At 48.3% G+C, this 25,029-nt stretch overlaps 9 protein-coding genes across 9 annotated transcripts; 5 read left to right on the top strand and 4 right to left on the bottom strand.

The window, feature by feature from the left end:
* Positions 1–484: 484 nt before the first annotated feature.
* N7517_009846 (putative SNF2 family helicase/ATPase) lies at positions 485–4,757 on the top strand (the record flags this gene model as incomplete). The annotated part of the gene is made up of 2 exons (XM_056727569.1): positions 485–2,907; positions 2,957–4,757. 2 exons carry the CDS (start codon positions 485–487, stop codon positions 4,755–4,757), a joined length of 4,224 nt encoding a protein of 1,407 aa, XP_056576141.1.
* Positions 4,758–6,121: 1,364 nt separating this feature from the next.
* On the top strand, positions 6,122–7,027 carry N7517_009845 (SDR family NAD(P)-dependent oxidoreductase; the record flags this gene model as incomplete). The annotated part of the gene is made up of 3 exons (XM_056727568.1): positions 6,122–6,177; positions 6,242–6,672; positions 6,756–7,027. The coding sequence occupies 3 exons, from the start codon at positions 6,122–6,124 to the stop codon at positions 7,025–7,027; spliced, it is 759 nt and encodes a 252-aa protein (XP_056576140.1).
* A 528-nt stretch (positions 7,028–7,555) lies between these two features.
* Positions 7,556–8,954, bottom strand: N7517_009844 (Oxoglutarate/iron-dependent dioxygenase; the record flags this gene model as incomplete). Its single annotated transcript, XM_056727567.1, has 4 exons — positions 7,556–7,800; positions 7,864–8,452; positions 8,518–8,643; positions 8,709–8,954. The coding sequence occupies 4 exons, from the start codon at positions 8,952–8,954 to the stop codon at positions 7,556–7,558; spliced, it is 1,206 nt and encodes a 401-aa protein (XP_056576139.1).
* A 799-nt stretch (positions 8,955–9,753) lies between these two features.
* On the top strand, positions 9,754–10,235 carry N7517_009843 (RidA family protein; the record flags this gene model as incomplete). Its single annotated transcript, XM_056727566.1, has 3 exons — positions 9,754–9,805; positions 9,869–9,942; positions 10,011–10,235. The coding sequence occupies 3 exons, from the start codon at positions 9,754–9,756 to the stop codon at positions 10,233–10,235; spliced, it is 351 nt and encodes a 116-aa protein (XP_056576138.1).
* A 539-nt stretch (positions 10,236–10,774) lies between these two features.
* N7517_009842 (HpcH/HpaI aldolase family protein) lies at positions 10,775–11,575 on the bottom strand (the record flags this gene model as incomplete). The annotated part of the gene is made up of 1 exon (XM_056727565.1): positions 10,775–11,575. The coding sequence occupies one exon, from the start codon at positions 11,573–11,575 to the stop codon at positions 10,775–10,777; it is 801 nt and encodes a 266-aa protein (XP_056576137.1).
* A 767-nt stretch (positions 11,576–12,342) lies between these two features.
* N7517_009841 (uncharacterized protein) lies at positions 12,343–13,936 on the top strand (the record flags this gene model as incomplete). The annotated part of the gene is made up of 2 exons (XM_056727564.1): positions 12,343–12,539; positions 12,622–13,936. The coding sequence occupies 2 exons, from the start codon at positions 12,343–12,345 to the stop codon at positions 13,934–13,936; spliced, it is 1,512 nt and encodes a 503-aa protein (XP_056576136.1).
* A 212-nt stretch (positions 13,937–14,148) lies between these two features.
* On the bottom strand, positions 14,149–16,254 carry N7517_009840 (uncharacterized protein; the record flags this gene model as incomplete). Its single annotated transcript, XM_056727563.1, has 1 exon — positions 14,149–16,254. The coding sequence occupies one exon, from the start codon at positions 16,252–16,254 to the stop codon at positions 14,149–14,151; it is 2,106 nt and encodes a 701-aa protein (XP_056576135.1).
* Positions 16,255–20,210: 3,956 nt separating this feature from the next.
* On the bottom strand, positions 20,211–20,493 carry N7517_009839 (uncharacterized protein; the record flags this gene model as incomplete). The annotated part of the gene is made up of 2 exons (XM_056727562.1): positions 20,211–20,358; positions 20,405–20,493. The coding sequence occupies 2 exons, from the start codon at positions 20,491–20,493 to the stop codon at positions 20,211–20,213; spliced, it is 237 nt and encodes a 78-aa protein (XP_056576134.1).
* A 726-nt stretch (positions 20,494–21,219) lies between these two features.
* On the top strand, positions 21,220–24,249 carry N7517_009838 (Zinc finger RING-type; the record flags this gene model as incomplete). Its single annotated transcript, XM_056727561.1, has 4 exons — positions 21,220–21,547; positions 21,618–21,805; positions 21,862–23,222; positions 23,280–24,249. The coding sequence occupies 4 exons, from the start codon at positions 21,220–21,222 to the stop codon at positions 24,247–24,249; spliced, it is 2,847 nt and encodes a 948-aa protein (XP_056576133.1).
* Between the last annotated feature and the right edge of the window lie 780 nt (positions 24,250–25,029).

Here is a 25,029-nt window from a genome sequence, read left to right as displayed (position 1 = left end):
GCGACCGCCCAAATCTCCCGCCTTCCATTTTGAGAACAGAATTGCCTCGTTCTTTCCCAAAATAGCTCACCGCCTAATCAAATACTGGCACAAAAAAAGAGCTTCATGCATAACACCGATTGGGAAGGACCTCGGGGAGAGGGTTGTGGACGTGTTTTGTTTGAACGGTTCCCTTCTTCTCTTTCTTCTCTTCTCTCCTCTCTTATCCCACCCAAACGATCCCTTTTTTACCCTCGTTCATTTGGCTTCTCCCACTTAGCCTTCGCATATCGCTACCTCAATGCTTAACTTTCATCTCTAATTGGTCCTAGTTTGTACATACTTGAATTTGTATTGATATAGCCCCGACTTGAATGGGGGCCCCGGCATGGTAAGTCATACATTCATCCCAAATTTGTCCCTTGTCCAGTCGCGTCTTTGAGACAAATGCCCTCCTGGCACGTTTGAACCGTCCGCTAATCCAGTACAGGCCCCCCCATCGAACATGTCTTTAACCAAAGACCCTCAGGACTGGACAGTCGACGAGGTTGTTACATTTCTCTGTCACGAGAAGCCTGGGGACTGGTCCTGCAATTTGGCTTCCCCAGATCTTGTGGCTCTGGAGACCTCTCTCCGAGAAAATTACATCTCAGGCTCAAGTTTTCTCGAAATTACAGACTATTATGTGAAAGAGCTAGGCGTGAAAGCTATTGCGCAACGCCAGTATGTCCTGAAAGCCAGTCAATGGCTACAGCGACGATCAACGAAGTTCCAAAACTTCCAATTGGAGCAACAGCAGCCTCCCCCCAAAGCACTTCTCGAAGAACAGCAGATTTCACCAGAACGCGTCGATGATCCCATCAGCACCACTCCGCTTCTTGACGTTCCCATCAGCACCACCGCCTCTTCTGACGTTCCCATTAACCCCGCCGTCTCTCTTGATGTTCCCATCAACCCCAGTCCTCTTCCTGATGGATCTCCACCGGCCAAAACAGGGGGGAAGAGACCCCGCCGAATGGAGACCACAATCGCGGAACGACCACCCACGTCTTCTCTCCAGGAGATCCGCTCACCTCATGAACTGCCTGATCCGAATTCCGCAGTTGGGCAAGAATATTTCTTTGATTACCTTGCCAAGGCTTACCCCCCAAATGATGCGGATGTCCTCCCAGCATTTGGAGAATCCAGCTCCGAGGGCGAATACGACACGGACATTCACGAGGAAATAGAAGAGGACGAGAGTCAATCCCGCCCGGCTACTCCCCTGGATGATTCTGGGAACCTGGAAGATGCCGAATTCAATGAAATCGTCGATGAATACATTAACGCACGGAAAGCTCATTTCGACGAGCGTCGGCTGCCGAAAGAGCTGCCGAAAGGATTTCAAATTTGGACTAGAGGTCAACAGCTGCCGAGCATGAAAAGCCGAATTTCGACACGGCTCGCACATCTGGAGAAACGCTGTCAAGCCCTCCGCAAAGCACTCGCTGAGGCGCAACATTCATCCCGTTCGTCTTTACTGCAAGCATGTGCATGCCTCGACGCCACTATCGTTGATATTTTATTGGATAAATGGAAGCTTTATGTTCTCGAGCAACCAACACCGCCGCCAAAAGTTCCTCCTCTGCCACGCACTCCACGGGCAGCAAAGCCTGATGTGAATTCAGACGGCGAAGAGACTTTAAATTCAGATTCGGATTCAATGCATGACACCGGAGAAGGGGTGGAAGATGAATCATCAGAACAATCGGAAGATAGCCTCGATCTTGCCTTGCTTTCTGATCCCGAAGAGGGCGATGTTGCACAACATCAAGAGGAGCCACGCTCTAGCACAGCTTACCCAAGTGGGCCCTTCCGCGACTCCTCTTCAGACGAGGACCTGAGCCACCTCTTCTACAAAGAAGAGAACTACGAGCCCCCAGCCGCCAAGAGGCGCCGCCTGGAGAAAGATAGCGTCGGCCAAGATGATTCAATTCCACCACTGATACCAATGACAGCTCTGCCGTTTGACCGGGACGTGGCACTGCCTTCAAAGGAGTGTGAAGCAGAGGGTCAGATGGAGGCAAATACCTATCCTATTAACCCGGTGCGCCGCCAAACACTTGAATCAGTGGTTTCAGCGAGTGACAACAGCAGTGAAACCGATGATGCTGTGCGTGTTTTTGATGACGTTTATTCTATGACTTGGAAAACCATTGAGGAGAGTGGAAATCGCTATCACCTGGTAGCGAAAGCCCTTGGAGGTCTGTCGGACAATCGGATCAACCAACTTTCTGATTTTCTCGGGTCTTATATGCCCTTCTCTTATCAAGAATTTACGCGAGACGCGCTGAAACACATGTCTGACGATTCACCGGTATTGGAAGGATGGGATCCCGAGGAGAGCCATTCTGTAATGTTGATGACCGCCTTGTTCGTGTCGTGGATCAATGTTATCCAAGTCCCTCTTGGCGCCTTTACGGTAAAGGAAGTCAAGAAAGCACTTGTAGCAACCAGATATGACCTTGATGAAGATCAATTCTCCCCGTTCTTCGAATGCTTGAATGATCTTCTCGGGAGATACAAAAAATGGCTGACTTTGTCATCTCGTGTCCAACATCATGAAAAGGAACTCGCCCAGCACCAGTGGCTTAGGCGCAAGAGAACGGCAGTGGCTCTGAATAGGGCTCAAAAGGATGGCCAGCAACGACAAGCAGATCAAGATGAGGCCAAACGGGCCTTCCGATCCCGGGTTGACTATGAGCAAATACCTGCAAAGCCAGTTTCGTTTGGGGATAATGTTATCCACCTTGATCCATATATCGGCAGCCGAATTCAGCCGCATCAGCTCCATGGAGTTCAGTTTATGTTCCGGGAAATTGTTGAGAACAAAGGACCCGAAGGGTGCTTGTTAGCCCATACTATGGGGCTGGGCAAGACCATGCAAGTGTAAGTTCTGATTGACTGACTTAGTGGGGCTCGGCTAACTCATGCATAGGATATCACTTCTAGTCACCATCTCCAATGCCGGGGCATCGCAAGATCCGGCCATTCGAGACCAAATCCCCCAAGAATTGCGACAGCTCAAAACTCTGATACTGTGTCCAGCATCGCTCATTCAGAATTGGTGCAGGGAATTTGCAATGTGGTCCCCTGACAGCCATAATCTCGGCAAGGTCCGCCCCATTCTGGCCAAATCTTCGACCACGGGCCCTGACCGAACTGGAGAGATTTGTGCTTGGAATGACGAGGGTGGTGTACTGATCATTAGTTACGAAATGTTCCGCAATCTCGCTGGGAACAATGCCGGCCAGAACGAGGACCCTGAAAAACAATCGACCAATAAATTTGTGAAGAGTTGGTTGCTGGAAAGCCCAAATCTTGTTGTGGCCGATGAAGCTCAGGTGTTACGCAACAACACAACTAAGATTGCTCAGACAACCTGTCGCATCCGCACCCGGAAACGGATTGCCCTGTCAGGGACTCCGCTATCCAATGGCTTGAAAGACTACTATTGGATGGTTGATTGGATTGCTCCTGGTTACCTGGGAACCTTTGCTGATTTCAGCGAAACTTTCATCACGCCAATCGAAAACGGCTCCCATATTGACAGTACCTGGCTTGACCGAAGAATGGCACTCCAGCGCCAGGAGATGTTCCTTAGGATCATTGACCCAAAGGTACAGCGAGCGGACATGTCCGTACTGACAAACAAATTGCCACCCAAATACGAGTTCTCTGTTTACTTCGAGCTGACAAGCTTGCAAAAAGTTGCGTACAACCTCGTCATCGAAGGTATACCACTAGGCAAGACTGCGAATGTGAGCTCGAAGCTTCTGTCCTGGCTGTCCCCTATTAAGCTCTGCTGCAATCATCCAACCCTTCTCAAGGAAAACCTGGAAACCCGAGCAACCAAAAGCGCACCTAGCAAACAAAGAAGCCCCAGCGTTGATGATCATGGTCTTAACGCCGGCTTCGACGTCACCACCGAAGAGGTAACCCTTCCACGGTCGACGGTGTCTGAACTGGACGATCTGTTCAGCAAGGTTCCTAACTTGATGGATCCTAGCCTATCCAGTCGCGTGGCGATCCTCGATGTGATTGTCAACCAGGCAATTGCAGTTGGGGATAAGGTCCTAGTCTTTTCATCCAGTATTCCAACGTTGAATTATCTGGCGCAATTGATGCAAAGAACGCAAAGGAAGTATTATTTACTTCACGGTACAGTGGCCACGGCTGAGCGCCCTGAAATAATTCGCAAATTCAACAAGGATCAGTCTATTCACGTGTTTCTTGTCTCAACTAAAGCTGGTGGTATCGGTTTGAATATCCACGCAGCGAATCGAGTTGTCATTTTTGACTTCCTCTTTAACCCTACCTGTGAGGAGCAAGCAGTCGGGCGTGCCCATCGTATTGGCCAGATAAAGCCAGTTTTTGTGTACCGACTTATTGCTGGCGGAACAATCGAGGAGAAAATGTATGGCAAGACTGTGTTCAAGAGCCAGCTTGCGGGCCGATTGCTGGATGATAAGCATATCGCTCGGATGGGGTCGAAAGCTGAGGATAAATATCTGGTCCCCTGGGAAGAGAGTACTCAGAAAGGGGGAATTGATGAAATTGCATCTGAGAAGGATGCAGGGATGATGGAGAGACTCAGATCTGAATGCGCTGAGTTCATACTGAGCATCAAGCTTTGCGGCGAGGAGCTTGATCCTGAGGATAGGTTGACACTCGCAGAACAGAAATCTGTGGAAGACGCCTTGGAACTCCGACGCTCTAAAATGTCTTTAGGATCCTGAGTTTGTGCTGAGTGTGTCCCCCCCCCCCCCCCCCCCCTTTCTCTTTGTTTGAGTGATACCCAAGTCTGTCAATGTAAGATTCTTTTGTGACATTTTCCTAGTAAACGTAGGAATAGTCGGCCGCTTATGCCTTGTGGTGTCTTTTCAGTAGTTTTTTGGCAGTCTTTTCATTAAAGAGAAACTCCAAGTGTGCCAGGTACCTTCTTAGGTTCTCCATTGACCGTCAGGAGCTGAATTGTATTTCCGCCACTAGAAAGCAGATTTCGAGTGCAAGTGTGCTGAGATAGGAGCTTTTGCGTTTTCCTACCATGTTTTGGGCAAATTGGATTGTACTTTGAACCTCGGGCACAACCCATGGATTGATAAAAATATTATAGCCGTAGAGATAGGTGTCGTATCTCGCATACACCCGTCGAGCTGGGCACGAAATATGGTATCTCTGTCAACAACGGCGCATCCAGTAGATTCATGGTAGATACGCCCACATCCAGTCCGATAATACGCATACCACAAAGTACACATATTTCCAAAAGGCCGATGCTTTCTCAAGGGCTGGGCCGACATTTTGTAGGGACACGAGAAAAGTTGTAGCTGAGTAGGGGAATGACAGGAAATAAAATACGGTGGAAAGTGAGTAGGATGACGAGATAATGAGCAGCACTATCGGGTTTGGAACTTGAGTGCTCCAAGCCAAACAAACTAGGCTTGGCCATAAAGAACCTTGGAACCCCCAGGAATAAGCAGACATCGGGGTGCAATGTCCTGCATGGTTCCCAGTCCTAGGCTCGAAGAATCTACGGATTAGCCGTCTGCCACGTTCCCGGCCTTTACTAGTCATACTTCGGGATTAATGCGAATGTTTAACGTAGTATTTTCAGCTACACTAGCTACAAGATATATATTTAGAACTGGAATAATCCAAATGAATGTGAATGTGAATGCAAGTTCTATACCGCGCCAAACCCACCTTTATCGCTTCTCCCGAGTTAGGGTCGAATCTCCCACCTTACTACAACCATGCACGCAACTATCTTTATTTGGAAAAAAAAATAGTTAGAGAATAAGCGAAAAACTCAAGATCAGCACGCTGGACAGATAAGGCTGAATTTGAATGGTCTTATCTCTGTCAGGGCTATTGATAACGTTGGGAGGAGCTCCTTCATGAACCCACCTCCAGAGTTCTACCTACTCCGTACTCCGCATTATACGACCTCGGGAAATACCTGCAGTCTGACTGCCCGGAACAGTTTCTATGGGGAGCATCCAACACCAACTAGGTAATATTGGGGTCCCCCCGAAATTCAACATCTCTTGGGGTCTTTAATCTCTCTGCCGGTATACTTGCACTCCTTATATTCGCAAAAATGGCATATAACGACATTCGAGGTAGATTGGCCGTCATAACTGGCGCATCGGGAGGGTAATAGTGTCATCCCGTTTATACAAGGACATGGAACTAATTCGCGTCAATTCTCCGAATTTAGAATTGGTGCAGCTTGCGCACACCAACTTGCACAAAATGGAGTTCATCTCGCCTTGACATACTCGACCAATTTAACATCCTTGAACAGCATCGTCGCAGATATACACTCCAAGAATGCCATCCAAAACCTTCGCATCTCAATCCACCAGGTTGATGTTGGGTCTAGCGATCAAATCGAATCTATGTTTCAACAAATTGATCTCGAGCACGGCCAACGACCAGACATTCTTATATCAAACGCTGGATATGGCAAGCGAATTCCTGATGTGTCGGATATCTCGCTTGAGGAGTTTGATTACACTATGAATATCAACCTGCGCGCTGCCTTCATTCTTGTCAAAGGTGTAGTAGAGCACATGAAGGCCCAGAAGTGGGGACGGATCATCTTCATGTCCTCTATCGCCGCCCAAGGTGGAGGCATTAACGGGTGCCGTAAGTCAATCCACTATCCTTCCAAGTTTAATGCATTGGCTTTTTTTCCCCAAAGCAATCGTTAACTCCATTTCCCATCCTAGACTATGCAGCCTCCAAGGGTGGTCTTACCGGTATGATGAAGAACCTTTCAACCCGACTCGCAGAGTACAATATTAGTGTCAACGACGTCGCCCCAGCTATGATCGGTGATACAGGCATGCTTTCCTCTGCCGCGGCATTCCCCGAAGTGGCAGCGAGTATTCCTCTAAAGCGGCTGGGGACCCCAGAAGAAACAGCAAACGTTGTTACTATGCTAGCAAAGACTGGGTACATGACGGGCCAGAGTCTTCTCCTAGCTGGAGGATTGAAATAGGTTCTAGAATTGAAGACAATGTTATTTTCGCATTTGAAACCTTGACAGCGCTCTTGCCTTTTCCCTCTACGCCGTGACAAATAAAGAATAAAGAATAAACGTTTTACACCATCCTTTGATCCCAAGATTGAAGATTTCAATCTACAAATACTACTTGCAAAGATAGGAGCAAACCATAAGGTGTAAGGTCGCATACTATTGCCATGTCTTTGGGGAGGCTTGGAAGAAAGCTATGATTACGCAGCGGTATCTATGATTTTATTTCCTTCTCCCATATCAATACTAGTATTTGAAGAATATTATTAGTATTTGATGACTACGGCGGTATCGTGCACAGTAGCTGTACACCTGGGCAGTCCTGCTGCGGATTTCATACCATACACAATGTATAAACATAACAAACGATCAAATTGAAACGCTACATATATCTGAATCTTGCATACAATCTGTTGGCATAAATCATCCAGAAAAGCCAGGGGTAATAATATCAAAACAACAAACCCTTCCAATCATTGCCTGCATTCTAGTTCAAACAGGCAGGACAACCTTGACACCCATGTACTCTCGTTGATGCATAATCTTACCATCAATGAGGACCTGATCAGCACCAACTCTGTTACGCTCTTGGTCCGTAGGATCCGTAGCGGTAGAGATCTGTATTTCGCGCCATTGACGGTTGGTAGGCACAAGCTTTCCTTGGGATGTGAGACTCTTGAACTCCTTGTAGACACCCTGTTCCTCAACGCACCCAACTCTTTGGATAAGTGGAGAATCTATAAGCGATTATGTTAGCGTACTTCTTGTTACCCCAAATGTGTTTTTTACAATCTACTAACCTGTTGCAGGACCCATGCGCAATTCACCAACAGAACTGTTGAAAAGCACCAGGGAGAGACGCTCCTGCTGCAGTTGATCGACAGGAGGCTTGTAAACACGGTGACGAGTAGCCTTGAAATGACCACCGGAAACAATCTCCAGGGTGTCACCAATGTTAATAACAAGCGCACCGGGCTTGTAGGGCACGTAGTACCACTGTTCATCGCGGCCCCAGATCTGGAGACACGAGATGGGGACAGAGAAGAGCAATGTGGTCAGACCAAAGTCAGTGTGACCGTGCATGCGCAGGCCCTTGGACGCCTCTTGGGTCTTCTTCTGGACAGGGCGGAAAAGGGCATGGCGGAAGTAGCCCTCGCCAGTTGGACAGCCGTGTGACTGAACGTTGTCCCAGAGATAGTCGTCGGGCAACTCGAGGACGCGGGAGAAGAGAGTCAGGAGGCGGCGGTTGACGGACTTGGTCAGATAGTTGGAGAACTCTTCGATCTCGTCCATAAATGGGTGAAGGCATGTGGGAACACGGTTGATGTCGTTCCAGTCAGGCTTGTACCAGTTGAACTGCTCGATGCCGTCTTCGGGTCCGCGTTCACGCTAATCATAAAAAGGGAGAGTAAGTACAAGGTTTGATTCTTGATGCGTGAGGGAGGTCCTCTTACCTTGAATCCATAAGGGTGTTTGTAACCGGACCAAACACCAGTCTCAGGATCGAACAAAAGGCGTTCCTTGTCCTCTTCGCTAATGTTGTGGTATAGATACTGTGCAAGAGAGAATTGGCGGTGGAGCTATTGGAAGAGATACGTTATCAGTGACCTTGGCCTTAGAAGATTTCCTGAGAACCAAGACTGACCTGCTCTAGGGAGACTCCGTAGTTCTCGAGGAAGAGAAATCCGTCATCACGAATGGCGACCTTAACCTGCTGGACAAGTTTCTCAACGACGGCAGGGTCATCCGAGTCCATCAAAGAAAGATCAATGGAGCTAAGCTCAGCAAAGTTCTCCTTTTGCTGAGTGACCGGTGGGGGGACCCATGTTGGGACAAAAGGCTTGCCAGGCAGGTCAGCCGCAGGGGGATTGAAGGGAGCTGCAGGTGCCATAGTAATATATGTTCAAAGAATGTTCAATATTGTGATTGATGCAGAAGACAGTAAATGAAAGACTATCTGATCGAGTTCTATACCTACTTTATACTAATCTGATAATGAGACATGAAACCCTATCTGTATATCCGATATCCGGGGAGGAAAGTATGGCATGTTTCATTCAATTTGGTTAGATCAGGTGCGAGGAGGAGGATTACCGTTCTCTGCTAGTGACGCCACTGAAGGGCTTGATACTCGTCACGTTGGATGCTCCTTGTTACATTTTCCCACATTTTCCCGATATCTCAGGTGTGTTTGTTATCATAAACAGAACCTCGAGGGCTCCTCCTTAGCGCCAAAATAGCCTTGGACCATTCATTGGGTGTCAAACCTTAGATATAAGCTAAAACATGGGCGCTAGACCCAAATTGGAAGGAGATTGACACCCGAGCACTGTCAGGAGTTATATACAGCTGTGGATTGCGGCCATGTAGTTGGTCTCGATTACTAGGTGGGGCTTTACGCACTGATACATATTTTGGAAATATGGCCGCTATAATCGATCCACTTCAATGTGCTCCTCCCATTTCTCACACTCCTCCCATATTCCCTTGGAAGAAAACACTGCTCCTCCATCGCGATAATGCCGATTGCTCCTCTTCTTGATTGGCAAAATGTCCCGGGTAGAGAGACATGAGGGGTAGCTTGGGCAATTTAAACAAGCTCCTAGTACTTCTGAATTTCAAATTGCTTGACACACTCTTCAAATTGTACCATCGAAAATCTCCTATACTCTTCATAACCACCAGCAAAGATGTCTCGTCAACTCATCTCCAGCGAGAAGTTCCCTACCAAGCCTCACAACTGTGAGTATCTGATGCAAAACACCTTTCTCTGAATAAACGAAAACAACTAACCAAGCTATTTAGGCCCTGCCGTCAAAGTCCCTGGACTCGTCTTTTGCGCTGGCCAAACCGCCACAGGAGAGATTAAGCAGGCTACTGTGAGTTCAGTGCACAAGCAAGTATCCGGTACTAAGGCATTGGCTGACTCTTCATTGCTTTTACACAGAGAACCGTTCTGCAAAACCTAAAGGAGGTCCTCGAACTTTCCGGCTCTTCCCTTGAGCAGGTCGTTAAATACAATGTCTACCTCGCCGATATGAAGGATTTCGCCGCCATGAACGAAGCCTACATCGATTTCCTCCCACAGCCCATGCCCTCGCGCTCATGTCTTCAAGCGGTTGCCCCCGGAAATGGCACCGTCATTGAGATCGAGTGTATCGCACAAGCTTAGACTATGACATTATGAAAATGGCTATAATATAGATGATGAAAATTAAAATTATTTTTGAATAGAGTATCAATTTGTCATATGATCTGGAGCAGAGTGATCATTATATTACTTAGTTGTTACCTGATATATAGTTAGAGATAATCTTAACCAGGTGCCTATATACTACTAGGAGTTGAGCCTATTGTGTGCTGTGTCTGACCACATAAGCTTCTGTTCATAAAAATGGAGTAAACAAGCAGGTAGGACTATGTCTTCTTTAAATAGCGAGTATATATATATCAATGAATTATCTCCTTTTGGTCCTCTAGTTATCCTACGCAAACTAGACTAAACAGCAAGTGAATCAATCCTAGGGGATTAAAATGTCTACTTGCTATTGGTTTCCCATGTCCGAGTCAATACATGCAGCTAGATCGGAGAATCTCCGAATTTGAAGTTGAAATCATATAGAGTGGTAAAAAAAAATTGAAACTCAATTTGTCTATTTAAAATTTATGTATGAAAGTCTATCATGAAGTACCATAAAATCATCTGCCCTCTCATGAGCGAGCAATATCAAACTCTGCCATGTACCAGTTCTGAAGCGCCTTAGTGTCACCAGTGACGGCGACGGTATCATACCGCTCCCGGGCCTCCTTGGCCGCCGTACCATTGTTGACCATGCGACCAGCCCACTTTCCATGTTTGCGCGCAGCAGCAATAATCTTATCAATAGCAGCAACAAACTCAGGCTCATCGCCACGAGCAGGTGTGTATCCAAGCAGAGACTGGGCAAGATCATTGGGGCCAATGAAGACAAGATCCACACCCGGCACAGCACAGATAGCATCGACGTTCTCGACACCGGCGCGGGTCTCTATTTGAATCATGGTAATGATGGTCTCGTTGGCGGACTTCATGTATTCGGGAGTTGTGAGGCCGTGGCCGATTGCAGGGAAAGCTGAGCCCTGACCTCTCACACCCTGGGGAGGGAATTTGGAGGAAGCGACAATTTGTTCGGCCTCTTCAGCGTTGTTGATCTGGGGGACCATGATGCCATGGGCACCGGTATCGAGGGCGCGCTTGAGGATATCGTGGGCAGGGCCGCGGATGCGGATGACGGGGGAAACACCGAGGGCGGAGATAGCAGCGACAGAGTTATGCATGGCATCGTCGCCAATGTGACCGTGCTCACAGTCAATGATGATACCGTCGACACCGGTCAAGGCAACGATTTGGGCTTGGCGGATGGAGGGGATGGCCATGAAGGTCATGAGCGGGAACTCGCCAGCCTTGATCTTGTTGAGGAGCCTCAATCGGGAGTTGTCGATTGAGGTTGTGAGGGCGGTAGTGTAAGCCATTGTGATGGTAGAGGTATTAGAAGATCGAGATGGTAATTTGGGGTGGGAGTTGAGAGTGGGATGAAGACGAGAGGTATTGATAAGATGCTAGTTTAAGTATCATTTACTGGTTTACGTATCCTTATCCCCCTCATTCATCTAGACTAAAGATAGTAAAAATCAAACGAAAATGAGGAGCTTAGAGATGGTAAACATGAGCTCTTGCATGGTAGTTAGGGCAAACTAGTGGCAAACTTACCGGGGTGGCTTATCGCCTGTTGACAGTTGACACCAGCGGCCACTTTAGAAAAGTTTAATATTATATAAGACTTGCCCCCGCGATTGCGGGTTCTGTCCATATGGCCATTAAACTCGTCTCTTCTAGCCTGCACCTCCCAAAAACTTCTTATCGACCTCGGGACATGCGAGAGCTCCTCCCAGGCCTAGTTCAATGTACCCCAGATTTCAACCAAGCTCTACATCCCGGGGTAATAGATTCCAATTGGTCAGATACCATTGGGCGTTCCTTTATACGCCTATCTCCAGGGCTATCTACTTATCATCTACGAATGACCCAATCTCGACCAATCAATGCCTCGAGATTCTTTGAAAAGAAGTCCGCTTAGCGGTAAAGGTAGAGACTGAGCTGGGCTATATAGGGGGAGCTCAGGTATCGTCTACAGGATAACAGCCTGCAACCTGCAACACTCTCTGTGCAACATCCTCGCCATCGTTCATACTTGCTGCAGTCTTGGCAAGCAGCACTACTATCTCCTTTCTATCTCCTCATGTCCTTGCCTATGGACAAGAAAGACTCAAAGTCTTTCCTGGCTGAAGACAATGTCTCGTCGGCAGAAGGGCAAGTCGGTGCCTACGACCGCATGCCAGAGTCCCTTCGCGCACTCAGCCACGATGAGTTCACTACTCTCAACAAGAAGATCGTCCGAAAGGTTGACCTCTTTGTACTTCCAGCAATTTCCATTCTGTACGTGCCATCTCTTTTTGATATCCATGGATGTTGCCCTGGAGGCTCACTTGATGGCCTAATTGCTAACTAAGCAGCGTAGTTATATTCTCAACTACATAGATAGACAGAACTTGAGCGCTGCGAGGCTTCAGGGCATCATGGAAGATCTGAACATGTCTGATCAGCAATTTGCCACAGCTATCTCCATTCTATTCGTCGGCTATCTGCCCTTCCAAATTCCCAGCAACCTTATCATTACAAAGTTCTCTCGGCCAGGCATGTACATATGTGGTGCCGTGGCTATCTGGGGCTCTATCTCAGCGTGCACAGCGGCAGTCACAACATATGGTCAGCTCCTCGCTGTTCGGGCCATTCTCGGAGCCGCCGAAGCCGTTTTCTTCCCCGGAGCCATCTACTACCTCTCTGCCTGGTACACCAAGAGGGAGCTAGGGAAGCGTATTGCCGGGCTATACATCGCTCAACAAGTCGGTAATGCCTTTGGTGGTCTTTTTGCCGCAGCTATCCTCCAACTTGATGGGCATCACGGCATCCGCGGCTGGCAGTGGCTATTCATCATCGAGGGCAGTGCCACCGTCGGCATTGGCATTATCTGCGCCTGCATCATGCCAGAATTCCCCCACAACAGCCGCATCCTCTCCCAGCTTGAGCGCGACTGCGCCGTGTGGCGTCTCGAGTCTGAAGCCGGTGCGGCAGAGGGCACAGAGGACGAGAGCGTGATGAAAGGCTTTGTCAAAGCCCTCTCAGACCCTAAGCTGGTTCTGCTCATTCTTTGCAATATGTTATCTCAAACACAGGGCTCCATCGCCAACTACTTCCCCACCCTCGTGGGCTCACTCAACTTCGCCCCCACCATCAGCTTGCTTCTCACGGCCCCTCCCTATATTCTCGCGGGTCTTGTCTACTACGTCCTCATGTACTACTCCGATCGAAAGAATACTGTCTACCCAATCATCCTCCTGTGCATCGCCATCTCGATCCCGATGTACATTATCCCGATTGCGAGTACGAACGTCGGCGCTCGCTACTTCTCCATGATGATCCTGCCTTTCGCCTCCGTCGGTCCTCAGCTCCTCCTCTACAAGACCATCAACCTGCACCTTGCACGGCCCATCTCGAAAAGAGCGGCTGCCTCTGCTTTGGTCAATGCCATCGGTGGTACATCCAATATTTGGGCCTCATACCTATACTTTGGCGAGCCCCATTTCTATGCTGCCTTCGGCACACTTATGGGTGCTGCTATCCTATTCGGATTTACCATCACTGCATACCGCTGGCTCGTTTTGCGCGAGAACAAACGTCTGGACTCGGGTGACCCCGTGGAAATAGCTAAGGTGATCAAGGGTGGTGTCACAGAGGAGATGGTACAGCTCAACTGGCGCTACGAGATGTATTGATCAATCGTTGCGTTATTTTGTATCGTTTTACTCATGCATTGCTGGGATCAGTATATGGGTCTATGTCAGTTGGTTATGGTATATTTTAGTTTAGGGAAATGGATATAACAATGGTAATAGACTTGAGAATGATTGGATTGATCAAACTTGCGAAGAAATAATAACACAAGGCACATATTCAGTGAATAGTCAAACCGTAAGAAGACAGTGTTTTACTTGTCTAACTCGTCCAAACAAGATAAGATGAGTTTCCCAAGCTGCCATTTCTGCCTTCGCTGAAAGACCTTTCTCGCCCACATCAGAGCTCCTTCCATATCACCATCATGGATACCCACAGCATCCATTGCGCCAGGAATTCCAACTTGTATTAGCTGCCAGGCAATTAAGAAGGCTTTATACGCATACAAGGCAACCCAGGGCGCTTCAGAGTCCAGTATGAGTGTCTCATCGAGATATTGTAGGAACCAGTTGACATGTGGCTGTATAGCTTTGGCCGTGCTGGCATCGCATAGGAACTGCGATGGTCCTAGGTATGTTGACTGACTGAGAACGGCATCTATGCTCCCTTCCACAATGCCGCCTGTATGTGATGGTGACCACATCTGCAGCTCGATCATGGCGGTCTCCCAAGTTGCAGCACATAAAGTCGCGTGCTTTGTTTGTTCTGTGGAGCTGCCGGAGCATATGAACGGGTTGAGTGCAACGAGGGATGATCTTAACGCGCCGAATCGTTCCATACTGAGCATTCCCGTCATTGTAGACCAGCCTGAGATTTCCCGGGCGCTTGATATCAGAAATTGCGCAATGTTGATGGCGCCGTATGGGTCAAATGCCGGAATGCAGGTGATTTCTTCATCAGAGGAAAGAAAGCGTCGAACCGCATCGGTGTATGTGACTGAGGGGCCGGCATTTCTTGCAACAAGCTGTCGATGAGCCCATTCAGCAGAAGATGATGAAGACCATTGGTCTTCTGGACAGGGCATTTCATGCTTGATTTCCAGATGTGATATCGAGCGGGGGATGGAAAGGAATTGGTACCAAAGCGCGTCGATCTGGTGCACAGCGAAAAGGGTTCGTTTGTGCGACTCAGCTTTGATAAATCCCCGCCATAATGACTCCAAATTTGCTGTCGCACCAGACTCAACGGGCATTGGTTGGGTCATTCGTCCAGCGCGAGCCAGAGAGATCATATGTGAATGCATCTTGAGCCCGCATGCTGAGTTGTCGCCACAAAGGTACATCATAGCACAGATTTGAAGGAGCAAGTATGATTGAACCAGTGTGGTGATCATTGTTGTAGCATCATTCCTATCTTCGTCGGAAGCAAGGAGAGCTCGAGCTTTATGAAAGCAACGTATAGAAAAGCTTCCGCCTGAGCCTTCTTGGTCTCCGCATTCTGGGTCCTCGCCATGTTGATAGGCGAGGCAAAGTATACTGAGGACCAAATGAGGAGGAGCTCGTGTTGGATCAAATGTCGAGGAATGGAGAAAAGGGAGGAAATGAGAGACAGAGTTGAAAAATAGATTGCAGCCTCGTGAAATTTGTAAGGCCGTCGGGGCCCAATCGTCCTGGAGTTGAGGGATGTCATTTGGCGACAATCTATCCAAAATCGGGTGATTAAAACTGTACTCGGCTAGACTCGTATCTAGTGGCTCGGCTTGTGAGGTGGCTATTGGATGTAGCTGGTTGTCAAGGTGATTGGTAGGCTTTAGGAAGGATGTCCCTAATAATAAGCTCCGCTCTAGATCTGTAGCGTCCTGGACAATCTGATCGATCAAAGCAGAGTCGCTCGTCGCCGATTGGTGTTGCAACATCTCTCTCGTTGGCTGCGTTCTGACTATCCCGGTCCTTGGCGTAGCAATATTTGGGTTTTCCGTGGGGTGGCCACGGTCATACTGCTGCTGATACCGCATCACTGGGCGCCAGATCGCATCACTATCGAACCTCGTCTCCTCTCCTGGGCTCGAATGTGCGGATCCGGGAGAAGGCAAACCACCAAGGCTTCCTGTAGGCGAGATCGCTATCGGCGATGCAGAAGAATGCAGCCTGTCTTGTCTGGGTGCGGGTTGGCGCTGTGCTCTCTTTGTCACTCGATGCTGCTCGTGTTCTGGATGTTTCCTTTTCATATGACGATTGCGCAAGTCTGGACGGGAGAATGTGGCGTGGCAAAAATCACAGGGAAGCGAGGCCTCAGCCTGAGAACGAGAGTGTAGCGTTGAATGTCGCTTGAGGTTCTCATGTCGAGTAAATCGGCTTTGGCAGACGAGACATTGGAACGGCTGATAGGACGGCATCGCTTTGATCTGCGAAGCTGACATTTGTAACGAAAGATGTAGGAAAATATGGCTGTCAATGCATCAGTGGAAACTCCCGACAACCTTGGAGCGGATAAAATCCGGGGGACGGGGGCATACCCCACCCAAACGCCGGGGTTTCTCCGCACGGCAAAGGGCTATCTCCAGACTACTAAAAAGAGTACAGATGAGAGGGTATAGTACTCTTGGGGAGTACATGAATATTTTCAACATTGAAATTCTTGTCTCAATCAGCTTTGCTATCACACTCATATATCAACCTTCCAAAGTTGTGAAGGCCCCCCGGTGGGGCCTGCCCTATAGCGAATGTCCACTCAGCGGACGGGGAGTTATCAGCTTATCTTTATGCGTGTGACCACGTGACTAGAGGGGATTCCTAGTCACGTGTGCCGTAGCTTGAGCGTCGGGCGCTAAACTCAATGGGGCATCATTACCTGAAGTGAAGCTTTGCCGTTGACAATTGACAGTTGAGAGGATATCGTTGAGAAATAACATAGCACCCCGGATACATTTGCCCTTCTCCGAAATTCTACAATCTTTGCCACTGGTGGGTACTGATGCAATCCAGTGGAATGGTTAATGGACTCATCTTCCTTCGTCAGTGTACCCTCTTCAATTGAAATGCAGAGGAATTTTGCTTTGTTCCTTTGGCGTAACGGTCCACATCCGCTTCGCCTTCTGATGTTTCTTCGTCTTCTGGTAATGTCGCCAACGCGGCATCCAGTTCCCGCCTGCGCAATCACATCAGGGAAACCAATAAGATCTGTCCAATTCTAGGTCTTTTGTAGAGCATCAGCCATCGGCTGTAAGGGCGAAGATGACCGTTCTCATACTGCTTAGTGAACTCAATGCTCTGTACAGCTCGATTCTCAGGACTGGTCCTTTTTGTCTGATTATAGTGAGAGAATTTTGGAGTTTGGAGTTGGCGCCTATACCGCTGGGGCCTATACCGCTGGGTACGTCAGTGTCCATGTCACTGCCCGAATCCACGTGTTCGGCCATTGTTGACGATGAAAATGACTGTGGAGTAGGGTCGATGTTATTGGCGCTCGGAAGAGACGCCAGATCCGTGGGCATCGGGTGGATGCCGCCCGGGGATTGGATAGGAGAATGATGAATGGTGGGATGTGTAGCCGTCGGTACCAATGGCGATGCCGATGCGTGATGAGCTGCATGAAGCTTAACATCATCTAGCTCATTAGCCACTGCTTACGCCGGAGCCTGTGGATCTTATGACGTGCAACAGCACGTTGATATGGAAATTCGGTGTCATGAATTATGTGACATCTTCAGGTGACTTGATGCGAGTTCCTGCGAAATTTGGCTGTTTGTGTATCCCGTGGCGGATGGTATAACGCACGGAGGGTCCATAAGCCCTCCTACCCACCCCCCTCAAGTAGTCCTCCGTCACGCCAGCATCGGTTGCTTTGAGTAAGTGACCGAGGGTAGACGCGGTCACCTTTTCACTCGTGATCACGAGCTTGTCATTTGCAAGTGTGCAACATCCCTTGCTGCACCACGACGGAGGTCATGGGTACTGATGGTCTCCATGACCCCTACGGTGTTTCCCATTGCCTTGAGAAAATGATTCATCATGTGTGATCGGGTAGTGCCTCGAAGCACTCGACGTCGGAGGAGTCCGAGTCATCGAACGTGTCTGAATGCCGGGTCATAGTGGTCAACATGGGCTTTCCCGAAAAGGTATCAACGGGAACAGAAGGTGCTGAAATTTCCGGCGAAGCTTTGAAACTATATAGTTTTAGTAGGTTTAGGATAACCTTGGAAGGTTTGGAGTAATGGGTCATACCTTATCGGATGAAAGTTGGAGATGATCACTGTTGTAGAGAGCGAGAAGAGTGAAAGAAGAGATGGTAGAGGATAAATTAAGGGAAAGGTTAGATGAGGAAGGTGCCTAGGTGAAATCTTTAGTGAAATAAGGAAGGAGCAAGACTCTAGGAGAAGTCGCTTCTACGAGATGCTCCTTGTACCATGCAAGAATAGTTGCCCGCTTATGCGGCCTTGTGATGTCTTTTTTTGGAGATCTTTTCTCCCGCTTCTCAGTTTTGTAGGTAGGTAGAGAGTATGTATAAATACTCCACTTTCTGCAACCTCTTACCTTTCTCTCCTTCTAACCTTCCTGTTCCTACCCTCACCTTTTTCCTCATTCGGCGAGAACCGCGAAAGTAATCCCCCCAGCGCAAAACCCTCTAGAGCAATCCTACTAGAGCAATCCCACCGAGCAAAATCACCCTAAGCATTGATGCCTAGTTTTGGCCTGGCGGCCTGAATTAAAGACGGGCAGAAGAAAGGTAACTACTTAGTATCTCCATATTTTTGACACTTACAAACCACCTAAGAAATTCAAGATCTCTCCATTTGTATGCTGATCAAAAGCTTCATTTTTGAGAATTGTAAACGCCAGCAAAATCAGGCTACTTTGATCATTAGTTAAGGGAAGTGTTAGTCATGGTAAATCAGGTAACTAGTTAATTTAATTCTTCTGCCCGTCTTTAATTCAGGCCGCCAGGCCAAAACTAGGCACCACGGCATCAACATAGGGTTTTGGAGTTGGCGCCTATACCACTGGGTTGGTGCACTCCCAAAGCTGGAATGGAACTTGGTTTGCGTTATCAAGCTCATCCTGGCCACTGCATTCAGAACTGGCCAACTGTCGGAGACGGGTATCGAAGAGGTACTCGAGAACATGAAACGTCGATTTAACCGAAGAATGTTATTTGTATACTGACTGCGGCCGTTAGTGTGCTTTGTGGATCACTACCGGCCAGACTACGAAAAGTCGGCGACACCCCAGATGATGAACCATTTTCTCGAATATTTGGCTCATGCAGTCCGCATTCTTGGTATTCTAATATTCACAGCGGCCGTTAGTGTGCTTCGTTGATCACTACCGGCCAGAGTTTGAAAAGCCAAGGACACCCCAGATGATGAATCATTTTCTCAAAGCAATGGGAGACGCCGCGGGGGTCATGGAGAGTCGGAGACCATCAGTACCCATGACCTCCGTCGTGGTGCAACAAGGGATGTTGCACATTTGCCAATTGAGAAGCTCGTGATCACGAGTGAAAAGGTGACCGCCTCCACCCCCGGTCACTCACGCAAAGCAACCGATGCTGGCATGACGGAGGACTATGTAGGGAACCCGGCGTTCAGACATGTCCGATGACTCGGACTCTCCCAATATCGAGTGCTTTGAGGCACTACCCGATAGCACATTTGAAGCCATCGGGTCTCGGCCAGCGCTATCCGGCGGATTATAAAAGAGCAGGAGGAACTTCCCATTAAGGCGATGAAAAACCTGTGTTTCACGAATGTCCCACCACCACGGAAAAGTTTTCTTTGAGCTCTACTGGATGTTCAATTATGAGACTCAATATATGATTATAAATCTCTTGACTGGGGGGATGGTGCTTTCGAGTGCAGGTGCATGGCAATAATCCCATCGCAAATCACTAATCAACACCAAGAATAGTTAGCCGCTTATGCGGCCTTATAATGTTTTTTAGTAGTCTTTTGAGATATCCTTTTAAATGTCTTTTTAGGGGTCTTTCTAGATATTCTGTTTAGAGGTCCTTTTTGAGATATTTTCGGGTTTGTAGGTAGACGGCCGAGAAACAGCGATAAGAGGCTTTGTGAAAAACGACTTTTCTATGTATAACCTAGGACTATGTGTCTATAGCTATAGGAGACAGCTGCATCTAGACAGAAGCACATACCTAACTCGGTGACATAGACACTAAAAGGGGTGAGATACACATTATACTTTATTTTTAAGCCACGCTACTATTGACGCTCGTGAGACCTGAGACATCTTGAGCACGTCCGCACATCGGGTCCGTTTGAGGCGGATGACCCACCAAAGGGGATGTCATACAGGTTCGTGGCGTCGAGGAGCTTTCCCCCCCCACAATGGGCTTCTCGGAATTGGCAAGAGCAGGACTCTACTTGACAGCTTCATCTACAGCACACTTCACAATGGAGAACCGGATCTGCTTCTGGCCAAGGGCGAGATTTGTATGACCGGAGTTGGCTTGATCAACGGCAAAGTCGTCAATCACGACTCGCGAGTGGTGGAAAGTGGGGTTACTGCTGTAGATTTTATGGAATGAGGCGGTGGTTGGGAAGCCATAGCAACCCGCTAAATTTCACGAGTTCTCGAAGGAGCTGATAAAATCTGTAGTGATTGATGCTGCCGATGGTCTTGATACGCTTTGCTAGAGACATTATCAACTATGACTTTGTGTTGGTAAAAATTCATGAAAAGCCTCAAATTCTGAGTTCCGTCAAAGAGCCATGCTGGGTACGTCAGTTAGAATCGATGAGCAATGAGGGTGGGGAGAAAAGGAGGGAAGACTTGAAATGGGGGACGAGAGGACGTATATACCCCTCCTAACATAGTGCTTGTGAGGATATTGACCTCTACAAGGTCGCTTTCTGACGGACCCTAGGAAGTGCAGCAAGTTACAAATATGTCAAGTTTATACCAGAGAGATGATAAAGTGCAAGATCTCTGGATTTACTATGTGTATCGTACTACACAGCTCGCATATCAGATACGTGAGGATATTGATGCAAGGCACAGATAAAACCAGGGGGTGTTGGGTGGTAGTTATTCGGATAACCTGTATATTCAAACCAATTGGCAATGTGATATTGGTATATAGGCGCTGTAATGCCCAGGTGTATATTTCCCCTCGGGGATATCTCAGTCACGTGGGGCCGTGTCTTGACGCGTCGGGCGCTAAACCCAATCGATTACATGGCGTAATGTGACAGCCCTGAATAATTGAATCTACGTCTGTTCGTTTGTGCCATTGACAAACTGTTCAGGGGATTTTTGGAAAATAACATAGGCCCCCTGGATACGTTTGCTCTTCTCCCACATCCCACAATCTCCCCATCTCCATTGCCAATCCTTGTATCGACTGTGTTAGATGAAGCTGGAGAAACATGGCAGGAAAACGCAAGTCTAATGTTGATTCTACCGAAGATGCCTTGTACACACAGTCTGGACGAGCGCCAAAATCCACTCGTACAGCTCCGACTTTGAACACCGAAGCGACCAGCTCAGGCCAGAGATTCGGCGAGACTGTCGACTACATTCCATTGGACCAAGATACCACCTCAGGCCAGAGAGTTGGCGCGTCTGTTGACTTCATGCCACTGAATCAGCTATCGCAAGTAGTTGGTGCCGACGAAGATGATGAAGAAGCGCTCGGTGTGATCCAAGGATCTCAGGAGGTGGATGAGACCTCTCTAACAAGCTCCATCCTCTATGGTATGCTCCTTTTTACTAGACTCACTTCCTTACCTGTACTCTGTAAACTATACTAAATAACCCCAAATAGGTATTGTTTCTACAAAGATCGTTGGTGTACGTTTTTATAGGGGTCGTGCCAACCCAGATGAACGTGTCATCATCAATCGGGATGCCAATAATCAATATGATCGCAATGCTATCAGAGTGGATAATGTCATGGGCGCCCAAATTGGCCATATTCCACGACAGATGGCTGCCAAGCTAGCATCATACATGGTAAGAAACCCCCAATCATATTGCCTCCGAGGCATTGCTAACCTTCCTTATCAAAGGATGCTCGCGATCTCATCATTGAAGGCACATTGACTGGGGCGATCGGAGATTTTACGTGTCCGGTGGATTTGAAGTTATTTGGAAGTCGCGATCCTACCAAACGGTCCGATCTGAAACAACGAATGCAGAAAGACAAGCTTCCTGTTCGCCAGCTGAACGAGTTGGAGCGTGAAGAACGCAAGGCAGAGAAAGAAGCAGAGAAACAGCAGAAGGAGGCCGCAAAGAAAGCTCGCGCCATGGCTCTTGGCAAAGCTGCATCGCAATGGCAAGCCAACCAGAACTCGGAGTATGCGAACCTCTCAACCCCAACGGGACTTGGTGGCGAGCAAAATGAGAGCTTGGAGGAACTCCTCAACCAGAGCTCTACCTTCAACCCCCGAGATATTGGCCAGGTTGTGGAGACTTTCGGACAGAAGGAGTCTGACCTGGTCAATATGCCGATGGTCGATACTCCAGCCGGCCTTTCCACCCAGTTGCTTCCGTATCAGCGCCAAGGACTAGCTTGGATGATCAAGCAAGAATCGCCAAGCCTTCCCGCAAGGGGCTCCGACGATATCGTACAGTTGTGGAAACGGAAAGATTATGAGTTCCTCAATGTCGCAACAAATTATGCCACGGCCACAGAGCCAGCCCTCGCCAGCGGTGGTATTCTTGCTGATGACATGGGCCTGGGCAAGACAATTCAGATCATCTCTTTGATTCTTGCAAATCCGAAGCCTCTCACTGCAGGCTCCTCTAAGACCACTTTGATCATTGCCCCTGTCGGTGTTATGAGCAACTGGAGAAATCAGATCCAGGACCATGCCCACAAAGAAACCGCCCCGAGTGTCTTGATCTATCACAGCTCTGGTAAGAAGGAAGCTGCAAATTTGGCAAAGTATGACGTTGTGATCACCAGCTACGGAGCCCTGGCCCTGGATTTCAATCCGAATGCCAACAAAGCGCCGGCTAAGGGCATATTTTCGCTGCACTGGCGCCGTGTCGTACTTGACGAAGGTCATACCATCCGCAACCCCAGTTCCAAGGCCTCACTTGCGGCTTGTGGTTTGCGAGCCGACTCCCGCTGGACCTTGACCGGAACCCCCATTATCAACACTCTCAAGGACTTGTATGCGCAAATTCGTTTCCTCAAGTTTTCCGGCGGCCTAGAAGATCTGGGAATCTTCAACAGTGTCTTGATTCGGCCCTTGACTGCAGGAGAGCCCGAGGCTCGACTGCTTCTGGAGGCTCTCATGGGTACGATCTGCTTACGCCGTAGGAAGGATATGGGCTTCATCAATTTGAAGCTTCCCGAGATGACATCTCGTATCATTCGAATCAAGTTCAATGCCCATGAACAAGAGAAGTACAATGCTTTCCAGTATGTATCGAGTGACTACCTAAACGGTGAAAACAACCTTACTAATAACAATCATAGAACCGAGGCCCAAGGTGCTCTTCTCGACTTCAAGGACAAAGATGGCAAAACAAAGTACTCTCACCTCCTCGAGGTTCTCCTCCGTCTTCGCCAAGTCTGCAATCACTGGGCGCTCTGCAAGAACCGCGTTGACAAACTCATGGGCATGTTGGAGGAACACAAAGTCATACCTCTGACACCTGAGAACGTTCGTGCTCTACAAGAAATGCTCCAGCTCCAGATAGAAAGCCAAGAAATGTGTGCCATCTGCCTCGACAACCTTGAGCAACCCGTCATAACCGCCTGCGCCCACTCCTATTGCCGGGGCTGCATCGAGCAGGTTATCGAACGCCAGCACAAGTGTCCGCTCTGTCGCGCAGATATCAAGGAAACCAAGACACTCGTCGCCCCAGCTGTGGAACTGGGTGAGGACACCGACATCGTTGAGGCCGACCCGGACAGTCCAAGCAGCAAGATCGAGACCCTAGTCAAGATCCTGACTGCCCAGGGCCAGGCGCCAGGCACAAAGACCGTAGTTTTCAGTCAATGGACCTCATTCCTGAATCTCATCGAGCCACACCTTGAGCAGCGCGGGATCAAGTTCGCCCGCGTAGATGGAAAGATGCAATCTGTGAAACGCGACAACTCCATAAACTCTTTCTCCAACGATCCTGAGTGTACCGTCCTCCTCGCAAGTCTGAGCGTGTGCAGTGTTGGTCTCAACCTCGTTGCAGCGAACCAGGTTATCTTGTGTGACAGCTGGTGGGCGCCTGCGATTGAGGATCAGGCTGTCGATCGGGTTTATCGGCTTGGACAGAAGCGGGAGACGACGGTCTGGAGACTGGTTATGGAGGATAGTATTGAGGAGCGGGTGTTGGCGATCCAAGAGCGCAAGAGGGGCCTTATGCTTGCTGCTTTCCGGGAGACTGCGAAGAAGAAGGCTGAGGATAGAGGCACTCGTGTTGCTGATCTTGAGTCTCTTTTGCAATAGAAGTGTGGCGGGTGCTGAAGATGACGGCCGCATCTATCTGGTAGTTAATGGTCAACATAGGTGACAACAAATTTTTCTATCTTGCTTTTTTCTCCGTTCATTTTTTTTCTTCTCATCCTTCTAGCTATATCACCAATGAAGGGAATAATTATCTACAGAAAAAAGACATACAGACAGACATATCTAAGATTTAACATCATGAGGTTACCTGATCTTCATTGCTGAATCTCAAGACTTAAATTACATGGATAACAAGAGACAAGACATCAGAAGAGGCGATAGTTAATAAAAGACAAGAGACATCAACAAGAGACAAGAAAGAGATATATGAACAAGGCAATGGAAATGGAACCTGAAAAAAAGTGACCGAAAATTCGGACAACAGAGAGCTATCTCTATAATAAAGGTTCCAAAAATTGGGTCGAAGGAGATGAGAGCAGAGCCCCTTCTAAGGTTTTGGTTCACAAAAATTTCAACTTTGCCCGGTGATATACACTCGATCCGATGTGCAGAATATGCGTAACATGCTATCCGTGTTTGCATTGGATTTACCAGAGGGCTTTTGGAGAAGCCGACTACAACCCAAACGTGATCTGTCCTTCGAGGTAGATTTGCTAGGAGAGACCGATTCAGTGGACTGGCAGCTGTTGTGGTTAGGTTTGATGGGCCTTATTTCCGATGATTGGTTTAGCTCTAGTGGATTAGCAAACCGTGAGCGAGTATCAATCTTCATCAATATAAAATTTGACTATTACACCTCCAGGGCTCAATTTGTCTTAC

Source organism: Penicillium concentricum (genome assembly GCF_028827145.1).
Source record: "Penicillium concentricum strain IBT 3081 chromosome Unknown utg000004l_segment0_segment0, whole genome shotgun sequence".
Taxonomy (NCBI): domain Eukaryota; kingdom Fungi; phylum Ascomycota; class Eurotiomycetes; order Eurotiales; family Aspergillaceae; genus Penicillium; species Penicillium concentricum.
The sequence above is the reverse complement of the archived record's forward strand: the minus strand, read 5'-3'. Positions and strand labels throughout refer to the sequence as shown.